Raw genomic sequence first — 22095 nt, 5'->3', positions numbered from 1 at the left:
GCCAACTGTCATGGGGTCCACTCACCACACATGCTGCCTCCTCCTGGTGGCTCTGGGAATTAGCTCTTGCCAGGTGTTGGACCCTCCTCTGGCAGTGTCTCTATCTGTTCTCTCTTCCACCCTACAGCCCCTCACTTCCAGAGCTGCAGCTTCCCGTTCATGGCTTGGCCCTCCAGACAGGTCACTAAGGTCCTCTCCTTCCAGTGAAATCAAAGTCCTTCAAGCACTTTGAACAGCTGGTGTCTCCAACACCCTGTGCCATTTCCCAATGGCTGGCAGGGGAACCCAGGCCTGTCCTCTACAGTAGGGTCCAGCCCAGGAACCCTATAACAAGCAGCCAAGGTCTGTACAGTCCTACCCCTTGCTGCAGTTTCCCTTGGCTTCTTTCTTCCTTCCTGCCTACCGAGCTTCCCCCTCTTTCAGGGTTTGCCAGCCTAAACTCCCTCCTCCCAGGGAGTGACTACAAACTACTTCTTATAGCCCCTTTCTGCTTACAGCTCCTGGGCTTTATACAGGCCCCTCCTGGTCCTACCGACCTGAGCCTATTTCCAATTAGTGGCCAGCTCCCTGCCTCCTTCAGGTGCAGCCTGGGCAGTTAATTGGCCTGCCTAGCCACTTTAACCCCTCCAGTCATGTGTGGGGTGAACACCCCAACACATCAATCCACACGAAAACAGGAGTCTAGGAGAAAAAGTAACCAAATGCAAAGGGTAAGAGGGAAACACTCATCCAGTACACTGAAGCCCAATGACATTTCAGCAAAAATAAATGGTAAAAGAAGAGAGATTAAATGAAGAAACACCAGATACAACTATTTTATACTTATGAACTAGGTGGGAGGTCTGGACAAGCTGGGATCAGTGTGCAGGATGACATCCCTGAAGGAGACGATCTGGAAAACCAAAAAATTACAACAGTGAGTGTGTGTATGTGTAGAAATGTGGGATTGGGTGAAGAAAGAAGGATAATTACCATACTAACTGCTGGTGGTGTATAAACAAAGCTCTGCTGTCCCAAACCAAAACTATTAGGGTCAGACAGGAGCAAACATCCTTCCTGATTTTGTGTCACTCTTCAAGTGAAAGGAATGGCAGGAAGACTGGAACTCCCTCTACAGAAAGTGCACTATTCTTGCCCCTTTTCCAAGCCTTGGACATCTGCGGCAGAAGTGAGGAACCGTGAAACTGGTATGAAAGACAAACAGATCCACTTGGTGAAAAAAAAAGTCTTTGATTCATTACCACTCTACTGGGTGTTAACTCCTACTACTGGTGAACCCTGAGGGAGAATATGCAATTCTGCCCAAATTAACAGCACACAGTACTTTCCTAAGAGGAATTTCAGATTTTCTCTAGAGTTCCTACATTTAGCAATTCATTCTTAGGACATCATCAGCACCCTACAAACAATCCATGGAATCTGGAACAGAATTTCTATAGCCTTCTGAATGTTTCTGCTGCTCCCAGAGTGAAAAACCTACTTCTAAAAAGTGGACCATTCCCTACAAAAAACTGCATTATTTGCAGGATTTTTAATCATTTCTCATTTACAGCTGTTTCAATAACACTGAATCATATTAAAATATGCTATTCCATACTGTAAATTATAATTAAAACATGACAGTTTCATAGTAATTAACTACTTCTGATTTAAATTTTCAAGACAAAAATACAATTCACCATTTTAAAAAGGGACTAGAAGAACATGCAGGGACAAAATTGAAAGGGTAAAATTCTCAGCATGATGCATTGAGATCCCAACTTACAACTCCTATTAATATTAATAGAAACCCTTATAAAGGATGAAAATGTATTTCAGGGCAGGGGCTGAGGATCTGGCCCAATGGCTTCTCCTGTTTTCTTCATACTGATGCAAAGTCCAGATAGCATTCTGCCCAAATTTGAAATCCTTTCTCCCATGCACTTCTTACTCAACGCCATAGCCTAGAATATTCTGTAGCCATTAAAACCAACCCTGCTACTTATCTCAGAGGAAAAGAGATTATCCCTGAATAAATCAATTTATTTATGAATAGTGGAATTACTTATTTTCTGAACTGCCATTTGAATCAACACCCTGTGGAGCCACAGAAGAGTTGCATTTTGAGCATTACACATTATCCCAAGTGATATTTGATATAAGATTCATTGTGCTATTACATTAAGTTTAGCAGCACAAATCAGTAACTTGTTTATAGAAATTACATTCTTTGCTCTAGGCTAGAGAAAATGTTACTTGAGTTAAGATTTCCCCTTTTTAGGACAGCCTTTGTACTACAGCATAATGAATAATTCTTATCCCGTAACTTATTCAAGAAATTTCACCTCTTTTCTTATTTGTAAACTTCCTGCAAACAAATGGCAAAATTGTGAAATATATTAATTATAATTGTTTCATATTTTTTCTGAGAATAAGTATTGGTCTGAAGTTTAGTCATAGACAATCCACTGCAAAAGTCATTGTATTATTACTTCAGTATATAAGTCATCTGTGGGTCTAACGGCTGAAGCATCAAAAATGGTATTGATTCATGTCAGAGATGGCATTGGATTATGTATGTAACTACAAGCCAGCAATATCACCAATTTCAGCTTGTATACTATGAAATTGGCTTTTGTTGAAAATTTGAGAATTCAAGTTAACATTCAGTTTTCTGCAAGTTCTCACCCCAGTGAAGCTTGTTTCCTTAGAATATACACAAAAAGTGAACACAAAACAGGGTCTGAATACAGAGAAAGCGGAATGGATATTCACAGAAAAGTTTTTGTAGCAGACACTCCGCCATACATCATTTACAGGCCACAGAGATATAGGGTGAGATTCTAAAACCTGCCTAGGGGATTTGAACATCCAATTCTGATTAATCTCAGCATCCAAATCTGTTAGCTTTGAAAGGTAGGTAGCTTTGAAAATCTCAGCCATTAATTTTAAGCTCACAAAACAATGGCTCCATTCATCCTCTATAGATCCTTATACATAGGGTGAACAGATGTCCCAATTTTATAGGGACAGTCCCAATATTTGGGGCTTTGCCTTATGTAGGCACCTATTACCCCCGACCCCATGTCCCAATTTTTCACACTTGCTGTCTGGTCACCCTACTTATACAGAAGGGGTTCTCTGCTCACAGCTCCTCCTCCAAACTCTGTCGCTTGTTCTCCACTCCACCCAGCTATGCAGAAGCACCTCACAGGATTCTAGTTTCCTGGATTTGATGTAGATCGGAAGGCAGCTGTGCTCTACCAGTGTCTTCCCCAAATCACATGGAGGAAGCTGGCATAATTTATGCCATTTCCCCTCCGCAGTTTAGACCACCACCTCCACTAAGGAGATCACCAGGAGCACAAAGCCAGGGGTTGGTGACCTGGATAACAATGCAGAGGCAAGAGAGAGGCATGTTTATGGAAGCCCTTGTTTCTGCTGTATCTCTAAAATCTGTGCAGAGGAACGTCTTGGGGAAACCATGAGTTTGGATGTAAAACCTGCAGCTTCTTCAGTGGGAGAGGTTAAGGATGGGGGAAATCCTGCCAACAAAAAAAAACACAGAGGGCATTGTGCAAAATGCAACTTTTGGAGTTTCCACTGCCCATCACAGCCCATTCTTATAAAAGGGCATGTGCAGTGCTTTGTTAGTGAAAAGAGCACAGAAGGCACTAGAATTTCCATCTCAATCAGTAAAAAGCGGCTGTAATATTCACCTGTCACATAGGCTATTGATATATTCTACTCAGGGAACTGGTTGAGGATTTTTAATAATTTTAATTAACTTAATTATTGGAGTGGGATGCATTAAATTTGGCACTAGTTACTGTAAAACCAATATGCCCAACTTCTGAATAAATACGGCAGTTAATTAAATTTAAATGCAATACAATGGGCACTTTGTCCAATACAACCATAGTTCAATATTTTATATTATATATATATATAGGAAAGCTGCTATAGCTGTTTTTACCGTACCAAGAAAAGACCTAACTTTTGGGCTCTGGGGTCATAGACTATTGTGACTGCCTGGAAATAAAGCTTATTTCCAAAACTACATAACATAAGAATGGCCATATTGGGTCAGGCCAGAGGTCCATCCAGCCCAGTATCATGTCTGCCGACAGTGGCCAATGCCAGGTGCCCCAGAGGGGTGAACCGAACAGGTAATGATCAAGTGATCTCTCTCCTGCCATCCATCGCCACCCTCTGACAAACAGAGGCAAGGGACACCATTCCTTACCCTTCCTGGCTAATAGCCATTAATGGACTTAACCTCCATGAATTTATTTAGTTCTCTTTAAAACCCTGTTATAGTCCTAGCCTTCAAACTACTGCTACTTTGTAACTTACTGGGTTTGTATACAATGCAGTGAGGTTACTGAGCCTGAGGAGATATTGCAGAGGAAGAAAAGGAAACTGACAGATCTCTGATATCAAATTGTACAGGTTTTAAAAGTTGTACATTCTGTTAAAATTTGTACCTTTTTATACCTAAGTGCTTATTTTTAGATCAACATGGACAACTCCAGGCCTGAGTAACTATTATAATACCACAAATATATTTCCACTGTTTGTACCCAGCACAAACATGATCAGTTACAGTGAAACCCCGCTATAACGCGATGTTTGGGGTCCAAAAAATTCCATCGCGATAAATGCGGGATCGCAGTATAGCGGGGTTTCAAGCCGGTCAGTTTAAGTCAGTGGTCCCCAACGCGGTGCATTGATGTGCGCCACCTAGTGCCCAGCAGGGGAGAGAAGCCACGGCCCCTGCGCACGCCGGGAACAGAGAGCACCGGCGCCCGAAGCCCTGGAGTTCTCTGTCCCCGGCAGGCGCGGGGCCGCGGCCCCTCTTGAAGCCGGAGAGAAGCTGCGGCCCCGCGCCTGCCAGGGACAGAGAGCACCGGCGCCCGCAGCCCTGGAGTTCTCTGTCCCCGGCAGGCATGGGGCCGCGGCCCCTCTTGAAGCCGGAGAGAAGCCACGGCCCTGCGCCTGACGGGGACAAAGAGCACCAGCGCCTGCAGCCCTGGAGTTCTCTGTCCCCAGCAGGCACGGGGCCGCAGCTTCTCTCCCCTGCTGGGCACTAGGCAGGGGCACATCAATGTCCCGGCGGGTGCCATGGCGTTGGGGACCACTGGTATTAGGCCTTAAAGGGGAGCCAACTTATGATCGCGTTATATGCGATTTTGCGTTATGGCGGGGTGCGTTATTGCGAGGTTTGACTGTACTTTGTATATATTGTAGTCATTAACAGCTACTCCTGTTGAAATTAAAAATCAAATTTTAAGCATGTTCTTTATAAAAGCACACATGGAACACAACCAAGTAGAGCTACGCCAAAATGTACAACTCTGTATCCTAATATAGGACCTTATTTTTCTATGAATATATATGCTCTTTTGCTTGTGTAAAAAGTGGCAGTCCCTGATCACCATTGGTGTAGTTGGACTGCTGGGGGTAAATTATGTAAAATGCTATTACACTCCCCTTTTCCTGAATCTCAGCTTAACTCTTGCTGAAAAGGCGAAAAGTACGTCTTTTCTGGACATTTTGGAAAGCATTACAGAGTTAAACCTTTAGGGCCGTTGTGTGCAAAAAGCTGAATATAGGTAGATGTCAACAACAGCTTTCAGTTAGCCTTAAAGAAAGTGTACTACCAATTCATACTGAATAAATATTTAAACACAAAAAAAGTTGTAAACAGCATTTGGAAAACATTAATAACTTTTTAAAAATTCTATTAAATAGTAAAACTATTGATGTTTCTTATACACACTTCCATCACTTTGCTGCTGCGACATATATTTCAGTGTAAAGCTTCAACATAATATTTGCACTTCTGTTCTTTAGCAAGCATATATAAACACATTCCCCTTTGATCTTCTTTCAGAGATGATTTCTTAGTCTCTCTGTGGCCATAATACGTAACGTGGATTCCTGGATATTTCAAAAGCTTAAGAAGATCGAAACAACACCTCTGTTCTTTTCCAGATTCTTCAGAGCCTTGTCAGCAAACACATGTCTGAGGATCCTTATAGCTAAACAGCATTCCAGTTCTTAGGATAACAGCTGACTGGTCTCCTCATTTTCTGGTGTAGCTTGTATCCCAAGTAGTACAAGTATTGCGATCAATATATAAAATATCCCTTTCCCTAGATTTCTATAAGGTTCTTACTCTATAGGGTACTATATTTTCCCAATAAACCTAAATCAGGTTAGGATTTACAAACTCTCACCTGACTGAACTCTGCCTCCTGTTCTCTTTAACTTAAACAGAATCCCAATTTAAAGCAGTTAGTTTATAGTGAAGCATAGTTTTCAGAGTCCCTGTCGCTTCTAGGGGAGACAAATGCTCCCCCTTACAGTTCTCCCTCTAGGTACATGCATTATGGTAGACTATACGTTAGTCTATAAACTAATAAATTAGACAACCCCAGTAAGTAAAGCTGAAGTAATTACTCACTTGTTTTCAGAATGGTATAGATATTGGGATGCAGCCCTCACAGCGGACACGTCTCTTGGTCCTGCATTGATCACCCACTGGGTCCACAGGAATGTATTTGTCTCCAACTCCCATATTTCTAGTCTTTCCTCTCTGAACTCTGATTGTCTCAGCTCTCAGATTATGAATATGAGTGAGGCCTGTAAGATTGCTTATCCTTAATGGAAACTTTCTAAACAGTTTCAGAAACAACTACTGAGCACATCCATTATCTGCCACACCACGAGTCCATCTAGGTCCTTCAAGCTGAGCTGCCCTGCTCTGCTCTCTGCACATGTGTAGGGAATAAAGGGTTCAAACAAAATAGTCCAGGTCTTCTCCCCATTGCTCCTCTCCCTTTCTTTGGTCTTTCAAATCAATTGCTGCTGTACAAAGCATGTGGGCTGCACTTGTAATACAGTAAATAACTTCCTGCATTCCCTACATGCGAGTACATCAAAATAATTCAGGATGCCAGATCTAACCCCACTAGGGAGGGTGTAGCAGCTAAATTGACTACTACGGACCTGATGATTCTATTTCCCCTGGCTCCAACTGACCTGGAACTCTCCTCATCCTTCTCTCTTTACTTGAGCACAGAGGAGAAGATTTGGGCCATACCAGGTTCAAAAGTCAAATCAGAAAATTTATGAAGCTTTACTGAGCTGATCTTAAAAATTATTTTACAGTGGATTTAAAGGCTGAAGCTTCAAAAATTTTAGAATGTGGTATCAATAAATGATGTCAGAAGGATTTCTATAACCAGGACGTGTCACTGTGTGTTTTCATCTTGAATTAATTTCCAATTCATATCTATTTGTTTTAAAATGTTGAATTCATTTTGTTTTAAAGAAAATAATACAGTGATCTGAGATATTAACAGGTGCTTAAGTTACAAATGTTAAATTTTCAAAAATCTTGTTACACATATATCAAATCTAATATTTCCTTTCTATCATATGACGCTCTTACTTTGTATATGTGGCACCTTAGGCCTGGTCTACACTAAGGTGGGGGGTCAAACTAAGGTACGCAAGTTCAGCTACACGAATAGCGTAGCTGAACTCGAACTACCTTAGTTCGAACTACTCACCCGTCCAGACGCCGCGGGGTCGAAGTTCGCGGCTCCCCCGTCGACTCTGCCACCGCCGTTCGTGGTGGTGGAGTTCTGGAGTCGACGGGAGCACATCCGGAGTTCGAACTATCGCATCTAGATTAAATAAATCTAAATTTATTTATTCGAGAAGTCGAACTCTCCGCATCGACCCGGCGGGTAAGTATGGACCTACCCTTAGAGACTAACAAATTTATCTGAGCATAAGCTTTCGTGGGCTACAGCCCACTTCATTGGACGCATAGAATGGAACATATAGTGAGGCGATATATATACATACAGAGAACATGAAAAGGTGGGATCTTGATTATCACTACAGAAGCTTTTTTCTCCTGCTGACAACAGTTCATCTTAATTAATTAGCCTCTTAGAGTTGATTGGGCAACTCCCACCTTTTCATGTTCTCTGTATGTGTATATATATCTCCTCACTATATGTTCCATTTTATGCGTCCGATGAAGTGGGCTGTAGCCCACGAAAGCTTATGCTCAAATAAATGTGTTAGTCTCTAAAGTGCCACAAGTGCTCCTGTTCTTTTTGCAGATACAGACTAACACGGCTGCTACTCCGAAACCTTACTTTGTATAACATTCAGGGATCTAGGGTGCCTTTGTGGTCTATATAATAAAGAAAACAAAATCAAACCTACATAGCCTTTATCCTAAGGCTGGGCAGAAAGGAAGAAGGGATATAAGGAGTAGTAATATTTCTGAGTTTAAACTGGAATTACAGAGGCTTCTTAATTACAAAATGTGAGGTAAATTCAGGGTTTGGGCCAAGACTAGGCAGGTGCCCAGAAAGAAAAGGCACTCCAAATCTTGCACCTCAAAAATCTCTGTGGCTCACAATCCACGTCTTGACCTCCCTGGTTAAAGCTGCATAGAGGGCATTCTGGGCTGCATCCTGTGTTCAAAGTGCCTGGCCCACTTGTTGTACGGCGTTCCCAAGCCCCTAGCAGTAATAATCTATGCAGGGATTAGCATGTAGCAGACACGGAGGTGCTGATCATGAGACATTGACACTAGTTTTGCATTGTTAATGTCCACCTGTGACCAAGATGAAAGTGCTTGGCTCCTAATTTGATCCAATGTATGCAGTACCTATATTCAAAGATAAAACTTCAAAAGATGGACTTTCTAAACCACTGTATCATTCAAGGTTTTTCAGTACTGTATGCAAGACACTGTCCTACAGCAATTCTTCTCTTACTTCCAAAGCAATAGAAAACTTTACTGTTTTCCTTCTTTTCCTAAATTGGTATGTGTGCCTCCTGTCCATGCATGTTTTCTATATATACAAAAGGCAAAGCGCCCAAAAAAGCAGCATCCTGGTTAACTAAGATTTCTGAGGCAGGGAAATAAGCAATCGAAGAGTCATACAGCATGATCCTCAGCTAACAAACTGGCATGAAATCAATGGAGCTACACCAATTTATACTAGCTGAGGATCTGGCCCAAGGTCTGTAAAGGAGGTTATCCATTTGGTCACATTAGAACTGAAAACATAAGAATCTTTGTATTTGATCTTGAGATATTATTTTATATATTGTGTATACACTTGATCAGAATGTATGTTACAATACAGTGTATAAAACATATACACTTTACTGCCCAGTAAAACGAACCATATGGTTCTAGTTTGTGACAAGCCATAATGCAGGAGAGCAAGGAGATAAACAGATTTATTCTTATATACTGTGCAAGGCTTATTACACCAATCACAATGTAATTGCCATTAAAAAAGAAGCATTTATCTTTTAAGGTATTGCCTTAAATGTACTGAGGTATCTTCTAGGACAGGGATTCTCACACTGGGGAGGTCGTGACCCTTTAGGGTGTCATGGGGTTATGATGTGGGGGTCATGAGTACATGCAGGAAACAGAGCAACTGCTATAAAACATATAATTTAAATCTAGCAGTTTAGAAAATAACATCTTTCTGTCACAATGTAGTGTATTTACTTCAAAAAGTATTGTAAACATATAATGCAGTGATTGTTGTTCCTAAACAAAATATATATTTGTACTATCACCATTTTAAGGAAATTGGACTCTGGGGATTGTATCATGAACGCAGGTTTGTCACCTTGAGACTAAAATGGTGGGACTGAGACAGAGGACTTGATTGTTCAGCAGCTGAAGAGCTGCATTAAGCTGCAGACCAATCAGAACACTGAGATTGTCGAATTATACATTACTGTTTTTTGCCAATCAGACACACAGGCAGGGGCAGCACTAGGGGGACTTGCGGGAGCTATAGCTACCCCCAAATTTGTCTTTGCCTCCCCATAGCCACCCCTCCCAGCGCAAAGATCAAATGTTACTTCTGCAGTTCTGTGCTACTGCTGGCAGCAGTATGGGTTTTTTTATCCTAGGAAAAGTATATTTAGGGGCATCCCTTGAACTCATGAAAAATGGGAAAGAGCACACGGCCTGAGTAAACTAACTGTGCATTAGACTAGCATCTTTTAAAAGTGGTCTACAGAGAAAACAGAAATCTCAAGTCTCCCTATGTAATAGAAAGTGTGCCTCTCAAAGAGTACAGCTACTACTGTGGATGAAGAAGAATGGCAGACATGGCCCAATACTCCTATTCTTCACCATGCTGAGTGTTGGACCAGGGGATCATGTGAGGGATGGAACAAAACCTAAGCAGCCCACCTTGATTGACCAAATTTTTGTCTTGGAATCCACATTGCAAAAACATAAAATGGGGGAGAAACACTAAGTGCTTCCAATTGGCCTTTAAAACGCCAAGCACCAGAGATGAAATTATGACAGTGATGCAAGAAAAGACATTTTAAGTAAATTAAAAATGGATTTTACCCACAGCAAATTTGTCTTATACTGACAGTTTCTAACTGGATCCACCGATACGGGTCAGATGTCTGTCCAAGGGTTTAAATCTTTCCAAAGAATACATCAATACAGTTAGACTTCTATCCTTTTAGCGGTTACAGAACTGACGCATTTAGCCAATTAAATTGAAGCTTAAGGCTTTCAGAGGAAATACACTGAGTCATTTAGTTTCTCTAGGTAGCTGCCCTACTTTAGCTTTCTCATGAGAATGCACTTATTTGGTGTCCAAATCAAATCCTACATCAAAAAACAAACTGCTTCACAAATGGGCTAGCTAACTAGTCTTTTTCTATATACTTTGCCATACTTGTCTCTGTACATCCAATCACTTCAGGAAAACACAAAGTTGGGGACTGCATAACTGATTCCATTTGCTCAGGGCATCGTCATGACTCCAGGATTCCATTCCCAACTGACTGAGACCTTGGGGTCATTGCTTAAATTATCTGTGCCTTATATTATCCACCTGTGAAATAGCTGTCAAACCTATGTCACAGAAGCACTGTGGGGCTTGAATTATTGTTCTTTGCAAATTAATTTGCGATCATCAGATAAAGGTGCAAATTATTATTCAAACATTACATAACCAAACTAATTCTTGGTCACATGATTCAGGTATCTAAACTGGACCTTGGATTAGTTTTGAAATATACAGCACAAAGCAGATGCTACAATCCTTAGCAAAGCATATTATGTAGGGATATTAAAGAAGGTTTATATTAAACATGGTTTATATGAGAAATGATTTATTGATTTATTGTTAATTAATACTTTATAACTTAAGGTTTATGTTAGAAGTAAATTTGTGATTCCCAACATTTAGCTTCTAACCTGCAAGCCACCAGCTGTGTCTGTGTAAAGTCTGCTCAAAGAGATACTTGGTATAAAACTTGTTAAGCTCAAAGAAATACTTTGCATAAAACTTGTTAAACATTTTAATTAACTCTAAGTAAGCCAAAACAGTAGCTGTTATAGTGTATAGATAGAAACCCCCACCCTCTGTAAGTTTTCATCTCACTTTATCTTTGATTGTTAAAAGACAGGGAGTCTCACATAAATTGGTAACACCCCAAAAAGCAAAGAGACAGTGAAATAGATGTGATTAAGATAGAGAGAGAATGTATGTGACTGAATGGTTAGGGAGTTACCAGTCTGAAGAATTCAGTGTTGGCTGAACAAGGTGTCAAGTGGGATCAACCAGATGACCCCCGGAGGGCAAACTGGAATCCACCCACCACACCTCAAAGGAAGGAAAAACAAAACATCTAATAACATGGAGCCAGCCATCTGCTGATTGATTTAGCAACAGCAGAATGAAGCAACTCCTATCAACTAACATAGGGAAAAATCCCTATAAAACTGGACTCTAAAGACTGAGGACTTTGAGTCTATGGTTCTGCCGCCAGCCTCCAGGAGCATCAGATGCATCTGACACAGACTCGGCTCCATCCTCATGACCAAGATACCTGGCCAGTAACTTGGCATGAGCAACATCTAGGCTGGTAACTATAACATCTATACAGAACCTGAATGAATGATTGTGTGGATGAATATGTGTGTGTGTGTGTATAAGGAATAAGTAGTAATGGAAACAAGTAGGAAAACATTGTCTTTTGTTTTGTTATGGTATTTACAATAAATGTGGCATCTTTGCCTTATCCCTCTTAATAAGATCCTGCTGGTTTTTATTATATTGGTACAACAATATCAGTTCATTAGAGTTGGGAGAAAATAAATTTCTTAAAACATATTTAATTGTTCTGTTTAGTAGTTCAATGTACTGCTTAAAAGTTTTCATTTTCTTACAGAAATTAAAGAGGAGTCAAACCAACAGAATATACAGACTTTACAAAAGTCAATTTCTCAATTCTAAGCAGGTGTGATAAAATATTTAGTTTACTGCATATAGCAAAACTCACTGAGCTATTTAAACTGATAAATATTAAGAATTATAATTAGGAGCTTCATATGTAGAACTTGGTGCCCTCTAGGTTAAATTACTCAGGCTATAAAAAGAAAGATTTGGAAAGCTCCTCTTATAGGCTAATAGTTCATAGAATATCAGGGTTGGAAGGGAACTCAGGAGATCATCTAGTCCAACCACCTGCTCAGAGCAGGACCAATCCCAAGACAAATTTTTGCCCTGATCCCTAAATGGCCCCCTCAAGGATTGAACTCACAACCCTAGGTTTGGGAGGGGAGGGCGTGCAATGCTCAAACCACTCAGCTATCCCTCCCCCCTCATATATGGAGATATATCTATCTCATAGAACTGGAAGGGACCCTGAAAGGTCATTGAGTCCAGCCCTCTACCTTCACTAGTAGGACCACATACTGATTTTTGCCCCAGATCCCTAAGTGGCCCCCCTCAAGCACTGAACTCACAACCCTCAGTTTAGCTGGCCAATGCTCAAACCACTGAGCTCTCCCTCCCCGAAACTTTTCTTCAATGCCCACAGCATCAGTCCTTGATTAAACCAGAATCTCTCAGGATCAAGCCCCTCACTCACAGCCAGCATTTAAAAAAATACTTTGTACTTCTTGCCTTTTTTCAAAGGTTCTTACTTCACCGTGTGCTATAAAGATTAAAAATCAATTGCCTAAAGTCCATGCCTATGGTAGTGTCATCTCGATAAACCTCAAAGCTAGTTCCATCTAAGGATTCTCTATGCCAAAGGTTTCTGTATCATGAAATATATTTCATATGTGGATACAGTTACACAGGGGAGCAATAACAGTATAGAATAATTTTCTGGAACTGGTGTCTGCACTGTGTCTTTGTTAAGACTGAACTGCAGGTATTGGATGCTTGGGTAATAGCACAGAAACAGTAAAAATATCTGAGTCTTGAAAATACTAGTAAATATTTTCAATTAATCACTTTGAATAAAGAATGTGTAAGAAAAAAAATGTGTCTCTCTCTCCTTTCTGAGGCACTTAAATGCATTTTTGTTAACTCTCTACATATCCAGCTCCAAATATTTTTCATATATTATATCAAAGTTCTCAAGAGTTATGAAATGATTTTGTCCAAAATCAGCTGTTCAGTGTCCCTGGATTTAAACATAAACAACAGGATTCCACCATCTGTATAAACTGCGAAACATCAAAAATAAATACACGCACCTTATGTTAATGCAAAATAAAGTTTACATTTTTTTTTAACATAAAGGGCTGGATTCCCTGTTCCAATGTGATCTCTTTACTCTCCTCTAGAAACCCAGTAGAAATGTCTCCTGAGGAATATTCAGACATTATGCTGCTCCTGTGCCTTCTCACCAGCTCTAGACATAGGGGCTTATTGGGAGAGGAAGAAATAGCTGCTTTGGATATTCATAACTGCAGAATAAGGGCCTTAAAAGGCAACTGCATGTGAACCTAAATTAGAACAGCCATGATCTTATACTTGCTTGATGCTTTAAAGTTAATCTCTTATACACAGCACATGGAGAGAACTAGTATTAAAACATTACAAAAGAGGCAAAGGATAACACCAACAATGGCAGCAGCAATTTAGATTCTGCATTACAAAATGTAATGTAATGTACAAACACTGGACTTCACTGTACTGACCTCTCCCCAAAGATCACTTATGCTTTCAGAAAATTAGGGTAGTCATTAGACGACGAATCAAAACCAATTGTTCTTTTTTTAATATCTTCATCTTACAGTAAGACCTTCACATTGATGGCAGCAATCGTTGAAAAGACCAAATTCAGAACCACTGTCTGACCAGGTCTAATCCAAACTTAACTCCTGACTAATGTTTCATATAGTTTCTATTAAGCCAGAAAGTCCCATTTTGGATTTTCCTGTGTACCAGCTATGATTTTAATCACTATCAGTGGAAAGAGCAACTCTAATTCTCAATTTATTCCCTAGGAGGGACTGAAATTAGTAATAGAAAGTGAAAGGTTGAATCACAATGTCCTAAAACCTTCTATGCCCTTGACTACTGCTCCTATCCTCTAAAAGGTAGAGTTTCTTTTCATGTCAAAAGATTTTTGTAAGTTTCATTAATAAAAGTATTTATCCCTGATTGCAACCTCTCCTTTTCACCAGATTCAGGTTTGTTTTGTTTTTAAAGCTGTGCCAGTAACCCTGATAATGTGGAACAGATAATTTGCAAGTATGCAAAAAGCCATGATGGGAATTTACACTGTAATCTTTATTCTAAAATATATATGAAGTATTTTTGACATATGGGGACCTGATTCTCTATTCAATTACATTTTTATGCTTGTCTCTTTCCATTAAAAATATGAAATAATGTATTGTCAGATTATAAAATTTATCAGGTATTCTTTCCAACTAGTATATCTGTAATATATATCTACATCTTATATGTAAATGTATCTATTGTAACTCTCAGTTGCTGTAATACATTTTTGCTTTCTTTCTCCAAGGAACTCCTAAAAGATGTCTGTTTAAAAAAAATTCATTATGGAAAACAAAAATGATAAAGAAAGCATCAGCTTTAGAGTTAAAAATGCAAGAGAAAATGCACGTGGAGAGAAAAATATCCACTTCAAATATAATAGCTTCTCCAGTTAAAAGTGCCATCCACTTTCAATAAGGTAAGCCCAATACTCTGTTTTGTTAAACCAAGTTTATACCAGTGATCTCAATTTTGTGGCCAATGCCCATAATCACATCAATGGGGCTCTTTCAAATATGAAACTAACAACACTTACAGTAAAGTACACTTCTTGAATACAAACAGTGGGTGGTGGTTTAATCAAAGGATCTTTACTTTCTGAAATGGACCCAACTAAAATTAAAACATTGCCTGCAAAAACAAAATCAATCTGCTTTATGCTGTGTGCTAGGCTACTAATGAAGACAATGAAATTCAGAAGTGCTGAAATTTTGTTTTTATTTCAAAATGCAACTGAACTCTAATCTGTCAGCATCATTGTAATTAACTGATTAGTTAATACCACATACCATGTCTGCTGCAGAGTATGTGACAATTGTAAACAATGAGCTAAATTCAACCCAGGTATAATTCCTTTGAAGATGACAGAGTTAGGATGAACTGGACCAAGTGTAACTGCTTGTGTGGAGGCTTAGGAAGGAAAAAAACAAGACTTCTCAGAACTACAAAGCAAAATGAACATTCAGTATGATATATGAATGGCAAAGAAGACAATGCTGTATCTGGGAACCTACTCACTTCAGAAATCCAGATTAAAACCTATCCTGCTGCAATCAATATTCTAGGAGAGTTTAGGGACTTTTGTTCATAACAGAACAAAAATGATTTCTGCCTTTAAATTGCCAAATAACATTTGATAGCAATGGCCTCAAAACAATCCAGGACATTTTTACTGTTGTCAAATGTAAGGAACATTAATGTTTTATACTTTGTCATATATAATAGTGCTTTGTTCAGAGTTATGATTTGTTTTATTTAGTTATAAAACTACCTTGGATTAAAAGTATGCTCTCATACATCAGCTCTTTACTGTTTTTGGTTCAGAATTATAGGATATTTGTTCATTTTATTTGAGTAATACACCTTACAGTAGGGCATATGATAGAATACTACCTATTTTCTATTGTGTAGACTACAGCATTTACTTCACAACATGGACTAAAAAAAATCATGCTTCTCTAACCTGAGGCACTTTCTTACTGTTTATGCCTATATAAAAATATGAAGAATGACTTATGCTTTAATGGTTATTTATTAGATAGGCACCAATGGTGGCGGTTATTAACAGGCAGATTATATTAATTCTGCTGTATTACAAAAACCCCAGTCTTCTCTATTGTTACTGAACAGCAGAAAGGCATTTAAAATTATCCCAGTTATTCCTTACATTAAATTAGTAAAGGTACTTAATACACAAGTACTTCATTTTCATTTTACCCCAAATACTGGGAAATTGCAGCAATATTTCCATAAAATCCCAGAACTAACTTGTAATTTACAATATACTGTTTTTATTTATGTATAACTGAATTTTACTATGCTAGAAAAAGACATAGCTCTGTTGTGTATACAATATCGTTTCTGACTATCAAACAGAATAAACTGGGCAACTGCAAACATATGGCTTCATATTTATCAAGATTTGTGATTACAACATATACATTAAGAATGAAGTTTAAGTATAGAAAGCGTGAGGCAGAGCAGGAGGTTAAATCCAGGTCTCTGGGCTCCCAGGCTAGCAGACTAACCTGTTTTCCATCCAGCTTCTCCAGTCAGGACTCAGAAAGGCCCAATGTTCACCAAAAGAACTATCCAAAATGACAGAAATTTTAACTTTGCTACCTAAAAGGCCGAGAGCACACAGATGGATAGTCAGGCAGGAGTTTCCCCAGGTGACCTTTACATGTACAACCTTTTCAGCCTGAACATGTATAATTTCAAAAAACAGTCAATACTTTGGCTAAAACGATCTCCCTAGTTCTGCTCCTGTTGTGCCATGCAGGAAATAAAAAGGGAGTAAAAAACTTCCACAAGTTCCTTGGTACAGATTCCTTAGTGTGGGATAGCCTCCAGTGGGTTTAGAGCAAGCATAGCTGACTTCCTTTCCTTGCTTCCCTGTAATTCCTACAGCAGACAGGTGTGCTGGGGGAGTGGCATGTTAAGTTTTGGGTATCCACAGATGGCATTATGATCCCTTGAAGATCTTAGCCAGCCAGCCTAAGTTAGAGAAGCCCCCACTGAGCTCTAACCCAGGGATGAGCAGAGAATCAGGGAGCTACAACTGGTTGTTGGTTCTTAGCTTCTTTTATCCCTCTTCTTGGCAGCCCTGGATGGCTGTGTGAGGGACAGGAGCTATCCTTCGCTAGGCTCACGCAGAGCCATTCAAGCTCTTATGCTGCTCCCCCTGAGCTTCCCACAGCCTAGGAGGGACACAGGCAATGGACTAACCAGAACTACTCTCTCCCCTGTGATGCACAAGGCAGCCATGGGGGAAACTGCTGAGCTGCTGCAGAGAAGGAACCACAGATGCTCAGAACCAGAAGTTTTGTTCAGTTTTTGTTTAAATGAAAAATTGCCTGTTTTCAAAACAATCATATTAGGGGAATATTTTTTATTTCTTTCAAAGTTTTCAAAACTCCAACTGTCTGAGATCTGGGTTTTCATGAAGAAAAACCTCCAGAAAATCTCTGCAAAAATTTTCAAAAGATAAGACATGTTCACTTCAAATTGTACCTGGACAATAGGGAGCCTTTGTTGGCTCAGGAGCACTAGCATAAGCAGCTATTTGTGTCTGACATTGCTAAGCAGCTATGTTCTGTATTCAGTGTAGGTTCCATGGGGTTCTTAAGGAAAGTGTCAGGATGAAACGGGGACATGCTAGCCATGATAAATGTACAGTGTGTAAGATCAGATTTCTGGGAAAGGCCTTTTTTGTTGTTGCAAAATTAGATTTTCTGCTTTTACAAGGTGCAGATGTTGAAGTACAGAGAAAGGCCGTTACCAGTGTGACACTGAAAGGAGCTATTTAATACCTTATCACATCAGAATTAATGTTCAGTGTACCTTGGACTTCTAAAGTAATCTTTCAGCCTTATTAACTGTCCCTTCTTCCATCTTTTACTGCTTGTGATTTTATTTTGTTCGATTATTTTATAAGGTTATTTCATAACCTAAACTGTTTCTTTCACCCCTTTTTTCCACTTGACAAACAACTAGGCTTGGTGCTCAGCTTTTCAAAATTATTTTAAAAGATATGGATTTGACAAATCTAGCCATGTGTCCATATTACATTTCAACTGAAAGACTATGTTTAAGCAAGCCACCTTGATTTTCTACAAACAAAATAACTTTAAATTTATTTACAACTGCCTGCCATTGCTGCTGAGGGAAGAATGGAGGCCAGCAGAAGAGACAGAAAAGGAACCAATCTCATAGCCAGAGACAAAACTCATGTAACTGTTCTTTCTCCCTTCTCCCTTTCTTTAATGTCTTTCCCTTTTAGAGAAAGACACCAACCACCACATATTTTAAATTGTATTTATTTATTTTCCTAGGATCAATATAGTCATTTGTATAAAACATACACTCTGTAAAATAAAGCAGTGGATGACAGGAAGTTCATGTAAAGTGTAAAAAGAACAAGGAGTACTTGTGGCACCTTAGAGACTAACAAATTTATTTGGGCATAAGCTTTCGTGGGCTAAAACCCACTTCATCAGATGCATGGAGTGGAAAATATAGTAGGAACATACATACACACACTCACAAAGAGAACATGAAAAGATGAGGGTTGCCATACCAACTCTAACAAGACAAATCAATTAAGGTGGGCTATTATCACCAGGAAAAAAACTTTTGTAGTGATAATCAGGATGGCCCATTTCCAACAGTTGACAAGAAGGTGTGAGTAGCAGTAGGGGGGAAATTAGCATGGGGAAAACCTTAATCTTCCTGCTGTATTTTCCACTCCATGCATCTGATGAAGTGGGTTTTAGCCCACGAAAGCTAATGCCCAAATAAATTTGTTAGTCTCTAAGGTGCCAAACGTACTCCTCGTTCTTTTTGCTGTTACAGACTAACACGGCTACCACTCTGAAACCTGTCACCATGTAAAGTGTATTTCACTAATCAAGTCTGGGGGTGATAAAAGGCACAGTCCATATCAAAGAGGAGCCATCACAATCATCACCACACAGATGAAATAAGGGCTTTAGGCCTCTGATGCTACCAGTAACTTGATGAGAAATCAGAAGTATCACCAAACCGTGGGCCTAACTAACAACAGTTGGACTTGAAACCCTTTCTCTTCCACAGTAATGAGAGTAAACACCCTCTCTACATACTCTCCAGGGGTGAATTCCAAAAGGCCAGCACAAGGCCTATGCTCCACTTAATCTTATTTTGAGCATTTACAAGAGACTACGGTGGAACAAAGGCGCCGTGCACAGGGATGAATTTCACCCAACATGCATCCCACTTTGTAAATAATTATATTGAGAGAAATTCACCCTGTGCAGATAGTCAATGCATAGACTTGGCTACAATTGCAAGATGTATGGACCATTTAAAAGTCACTTGAGCCCACCTTGTGCTAGTTCTTTGTTCGGGGTGAGCTTCAGCAGATTAAATGTACCATAATTTTGCACCTGTAATGGATTTCCAGGAAAAAGCATGAATTAATTCTGGGCACAAAAATAGGGACACAATTTATTGTGTGTGCAAACTGCCTTTCCTATGGGTTTTTAATTTAATTTTTTTTTAGTATTATGGGGACGAATTCTAAAGGTGGTTACAAAAGGACACTGCTCTTAACTAATCTAGGTTTGGAATAGGGCTATTTCAGCAGCAAGTGGTCTATAAAGAATCCCAAACAGGGTACTGAATTGTAAGTATTAGGCTTAAGTAATTTAATGTAGCATGCTGTGCAAGCTGTAATACAAAAAACTGGAAACCTCATTTATCTAATGACTGAAATTTACAGGAAACAGAGCCCTACTGTTTGTCATGCTGCTACATTTTAATTATTCACTTTTCTGCCAAAAACTGTCACTACCCGCTATGACACCCGTGATGTGAGAAAATGGATGCAGTTGTATTCTTCTATAGTTGATACAAGCTTAAGGAGCAGAAGAAGAACATACATCAAAGACTAGTATTAAGAAATATTAATATAAAAAAACTTGTGAAGTTAAAAATGGTTATGTTTGTTAGAAAATATTTGCTAAACTTGATACTGTAAGTTTAAACTACAGAACATTTTCTTGGGAAATCACAAGCACAAACAAACAGCATTACTTTTCAGCAAACAATCCCCATTACAGGGGCATAAGCTACAAGAAACGTTATCACTGTGTCTTTAATGTTATAGTTATCTAGAAAACTTGATTGTTTAAAAAAAAAAAAGCATTCTGTTAATGGGTGAAACACTGCAGTTAATGATCTCTCAGAAGAACACAGGACAAAAATAGTCACACTTAGCACATAGAGTATTGCATTGTGCAAGTACTGTGTGCCGCTTCAGAACAATAACGTTTTAGACAATACTGGCATCTATCTTTTTAATACATTACTTACACACTAACTCAAGCAAAACATTCCTTACTGCTGCTAGTGTTACGAGAGCATCTAAATAAAACTACAAACCCCAAACAGATTTTGTCAGAGATCACAGGAAAGTGCATCGAGTTTTCTGACCTAACTGCCTGAACTGTAGATATATTCAACCATGTAAGAATGTGGCTGCCTTAATTTGACTAACAGGTCCTAAATGGAAGCCAGCCCAGCCATGTAAGAACTAAGGTTGGAAACTAATTACATCAATGGGCAAGCAACCAGATGCAGGAGACAGGAAAACTGGAGATGTTGTACACTTCTGATAGCACCTTCTCTTTGCCCAGTACCTATTTGTTAACTACTGAGAGGAAGGTTAACTCATATGTCATTAGGCTGTTTTTCTTTTAGTCTGGTTATACTATGTATTTACCATTAAGGCTGCTTAAATGAAGGAACCAGCGCTGGAGTGCCTGAAGCACACCCACTTGATAACGGATTTTCAGTCCTCTTTGCTGGGACCTGTGAAGCACAGGAATTTATTTAAATAGTCAGAGCTATCTAGAGTGCCATAGATAAACACTTTATAATAGTGTTCATGGAGGATAGGTCCATCAATGGCTATCAGCAAGGATGGGCAGGAATGGTGTTCCTAGCCTCTGTTTGCCAGAAGCTGGGAATGAGCGACGGGATGGATCACTTGATGATAACCTGTTCTGTTCATTCCCTCTGGGGCACCTGGCATTGGCCACTGTCGGAAGACAGGATACTGGGCTAGATGGACCTTGGGTCTGACCCAGTAGGGACATTCTTTTGTTCTTAATAGCAAAAACATTTTATTCAAAAAAGAATAAAGGCAGTGGCCTGAAGAGCTTACAATCTAAACATCAACCTCACATTTATGTCCCCAGTCTCATTCAAGTTTTGTTTGCATTTTTCCCCCCTTGATCCAAGACAAACTAATTATTTTATCTTTCAAAACAAGCACTTAAACTGTGCTGCAAAAACAACAAATCTTCATCTACATTTATCTCCCTCAGACCACTGAATCACTCTAGCAATCATTGCTTAGATCAAGGATCACACTTTAAAAATGTGGCTTCCACGTGTGCAGGCACAAATACCCATGTAGAGAATTTTCTAGCACTAATGCCTGAAGGCACTATGTCTATTTGAAGAAGAATGTAGAATTGAGGCCAGTTTGAGGTTCATTTGAAAATGTGGTCCTATACTTCTCATCCAAATAAATGTTTATATAAAACAAGCAATTCAACTTTTAAACAATTTGAATTACAATAATATGATTGTGGTGTTTTTCAAAATAGTGCCAAATTGTATTTTAGTATGTTTAAAGATAACACTGTTCATTTTTGTTAGCTTTACTTTTTCATATGTACTAGAATTACAATATTTTAATAATTTTAAATTGATTGAACCATATATTAAAACACATATCGCATTAGAAAATTCAGAGTCAATAACTTTTAAGTAATGGAAAAATGAAACACTAAATATAAACCCAAGCATAAGGAAATTAAACAATGTTAAAAGCTAAAAGAAAGGATACTAGGAAGTTAAAACCACCAGGATAATTTTATTGATCAGTTAATGTATTAACTACATCCTAATGTAATCTGATCAATATTCTAGCTTGTATTTAAAGATGTAA

At 39.1% G+C, this 22095-nt stretch overlaps 1 protein-coding gene across 6 annotated transcripts in view; it reads right to left on the bottom strand.

The window, feature by feature from the left end:
• The window catches only part of GALNT13 (polypeptide N-acetylgalactosaminyltransferase 13), a 492985-nt gene that overhangs the window by 225779 nt on the left and 245111 nt on the right, over positions 1 to 22095 (bottom strand). The window contains exon 1 of one of the 6 annotated variants that reach the window (XM_045032704.1): positions 10746 to 10837. The exons of 4 other annotated variants lie outside the window; for them this stretch is intronic. In XM_045032704.1, coding sequence (XP_044888639.1) covers positions 10746 to 10809 — 64 coding nt within the window. In that variant the 5' untranslated portion in view covers positions 10810 to 10837. Of the gene's footprint in view, positions 1 to 10409; positions 10435 to 10745; positions 10838 to 22095 lie in introns of those variants that run through there. One more of the 6 variants, XM_045032705.1, reaches the window with a different exon arrangement.

The sequence above is a fragment of the Mauremys mutica genome, chromosome 10 (genome assembly GCF_020497125.1).
Source record: "Mauremys mutica isolate MM-2020 ecotype Southern chromosome 10, ASM2049712v1, whole genome shotgun sequence".
Classification (NCBI taxonomy): Eukaryota; Metazoa; Chordata; order Testudines; family Geoemydidae; genus Mauremys; species Mauremys mutica.
Note: the sequence above shows the minus strand (reverse complement) of the source record. Positions and strands in the feature narration are given on the sequence as shown.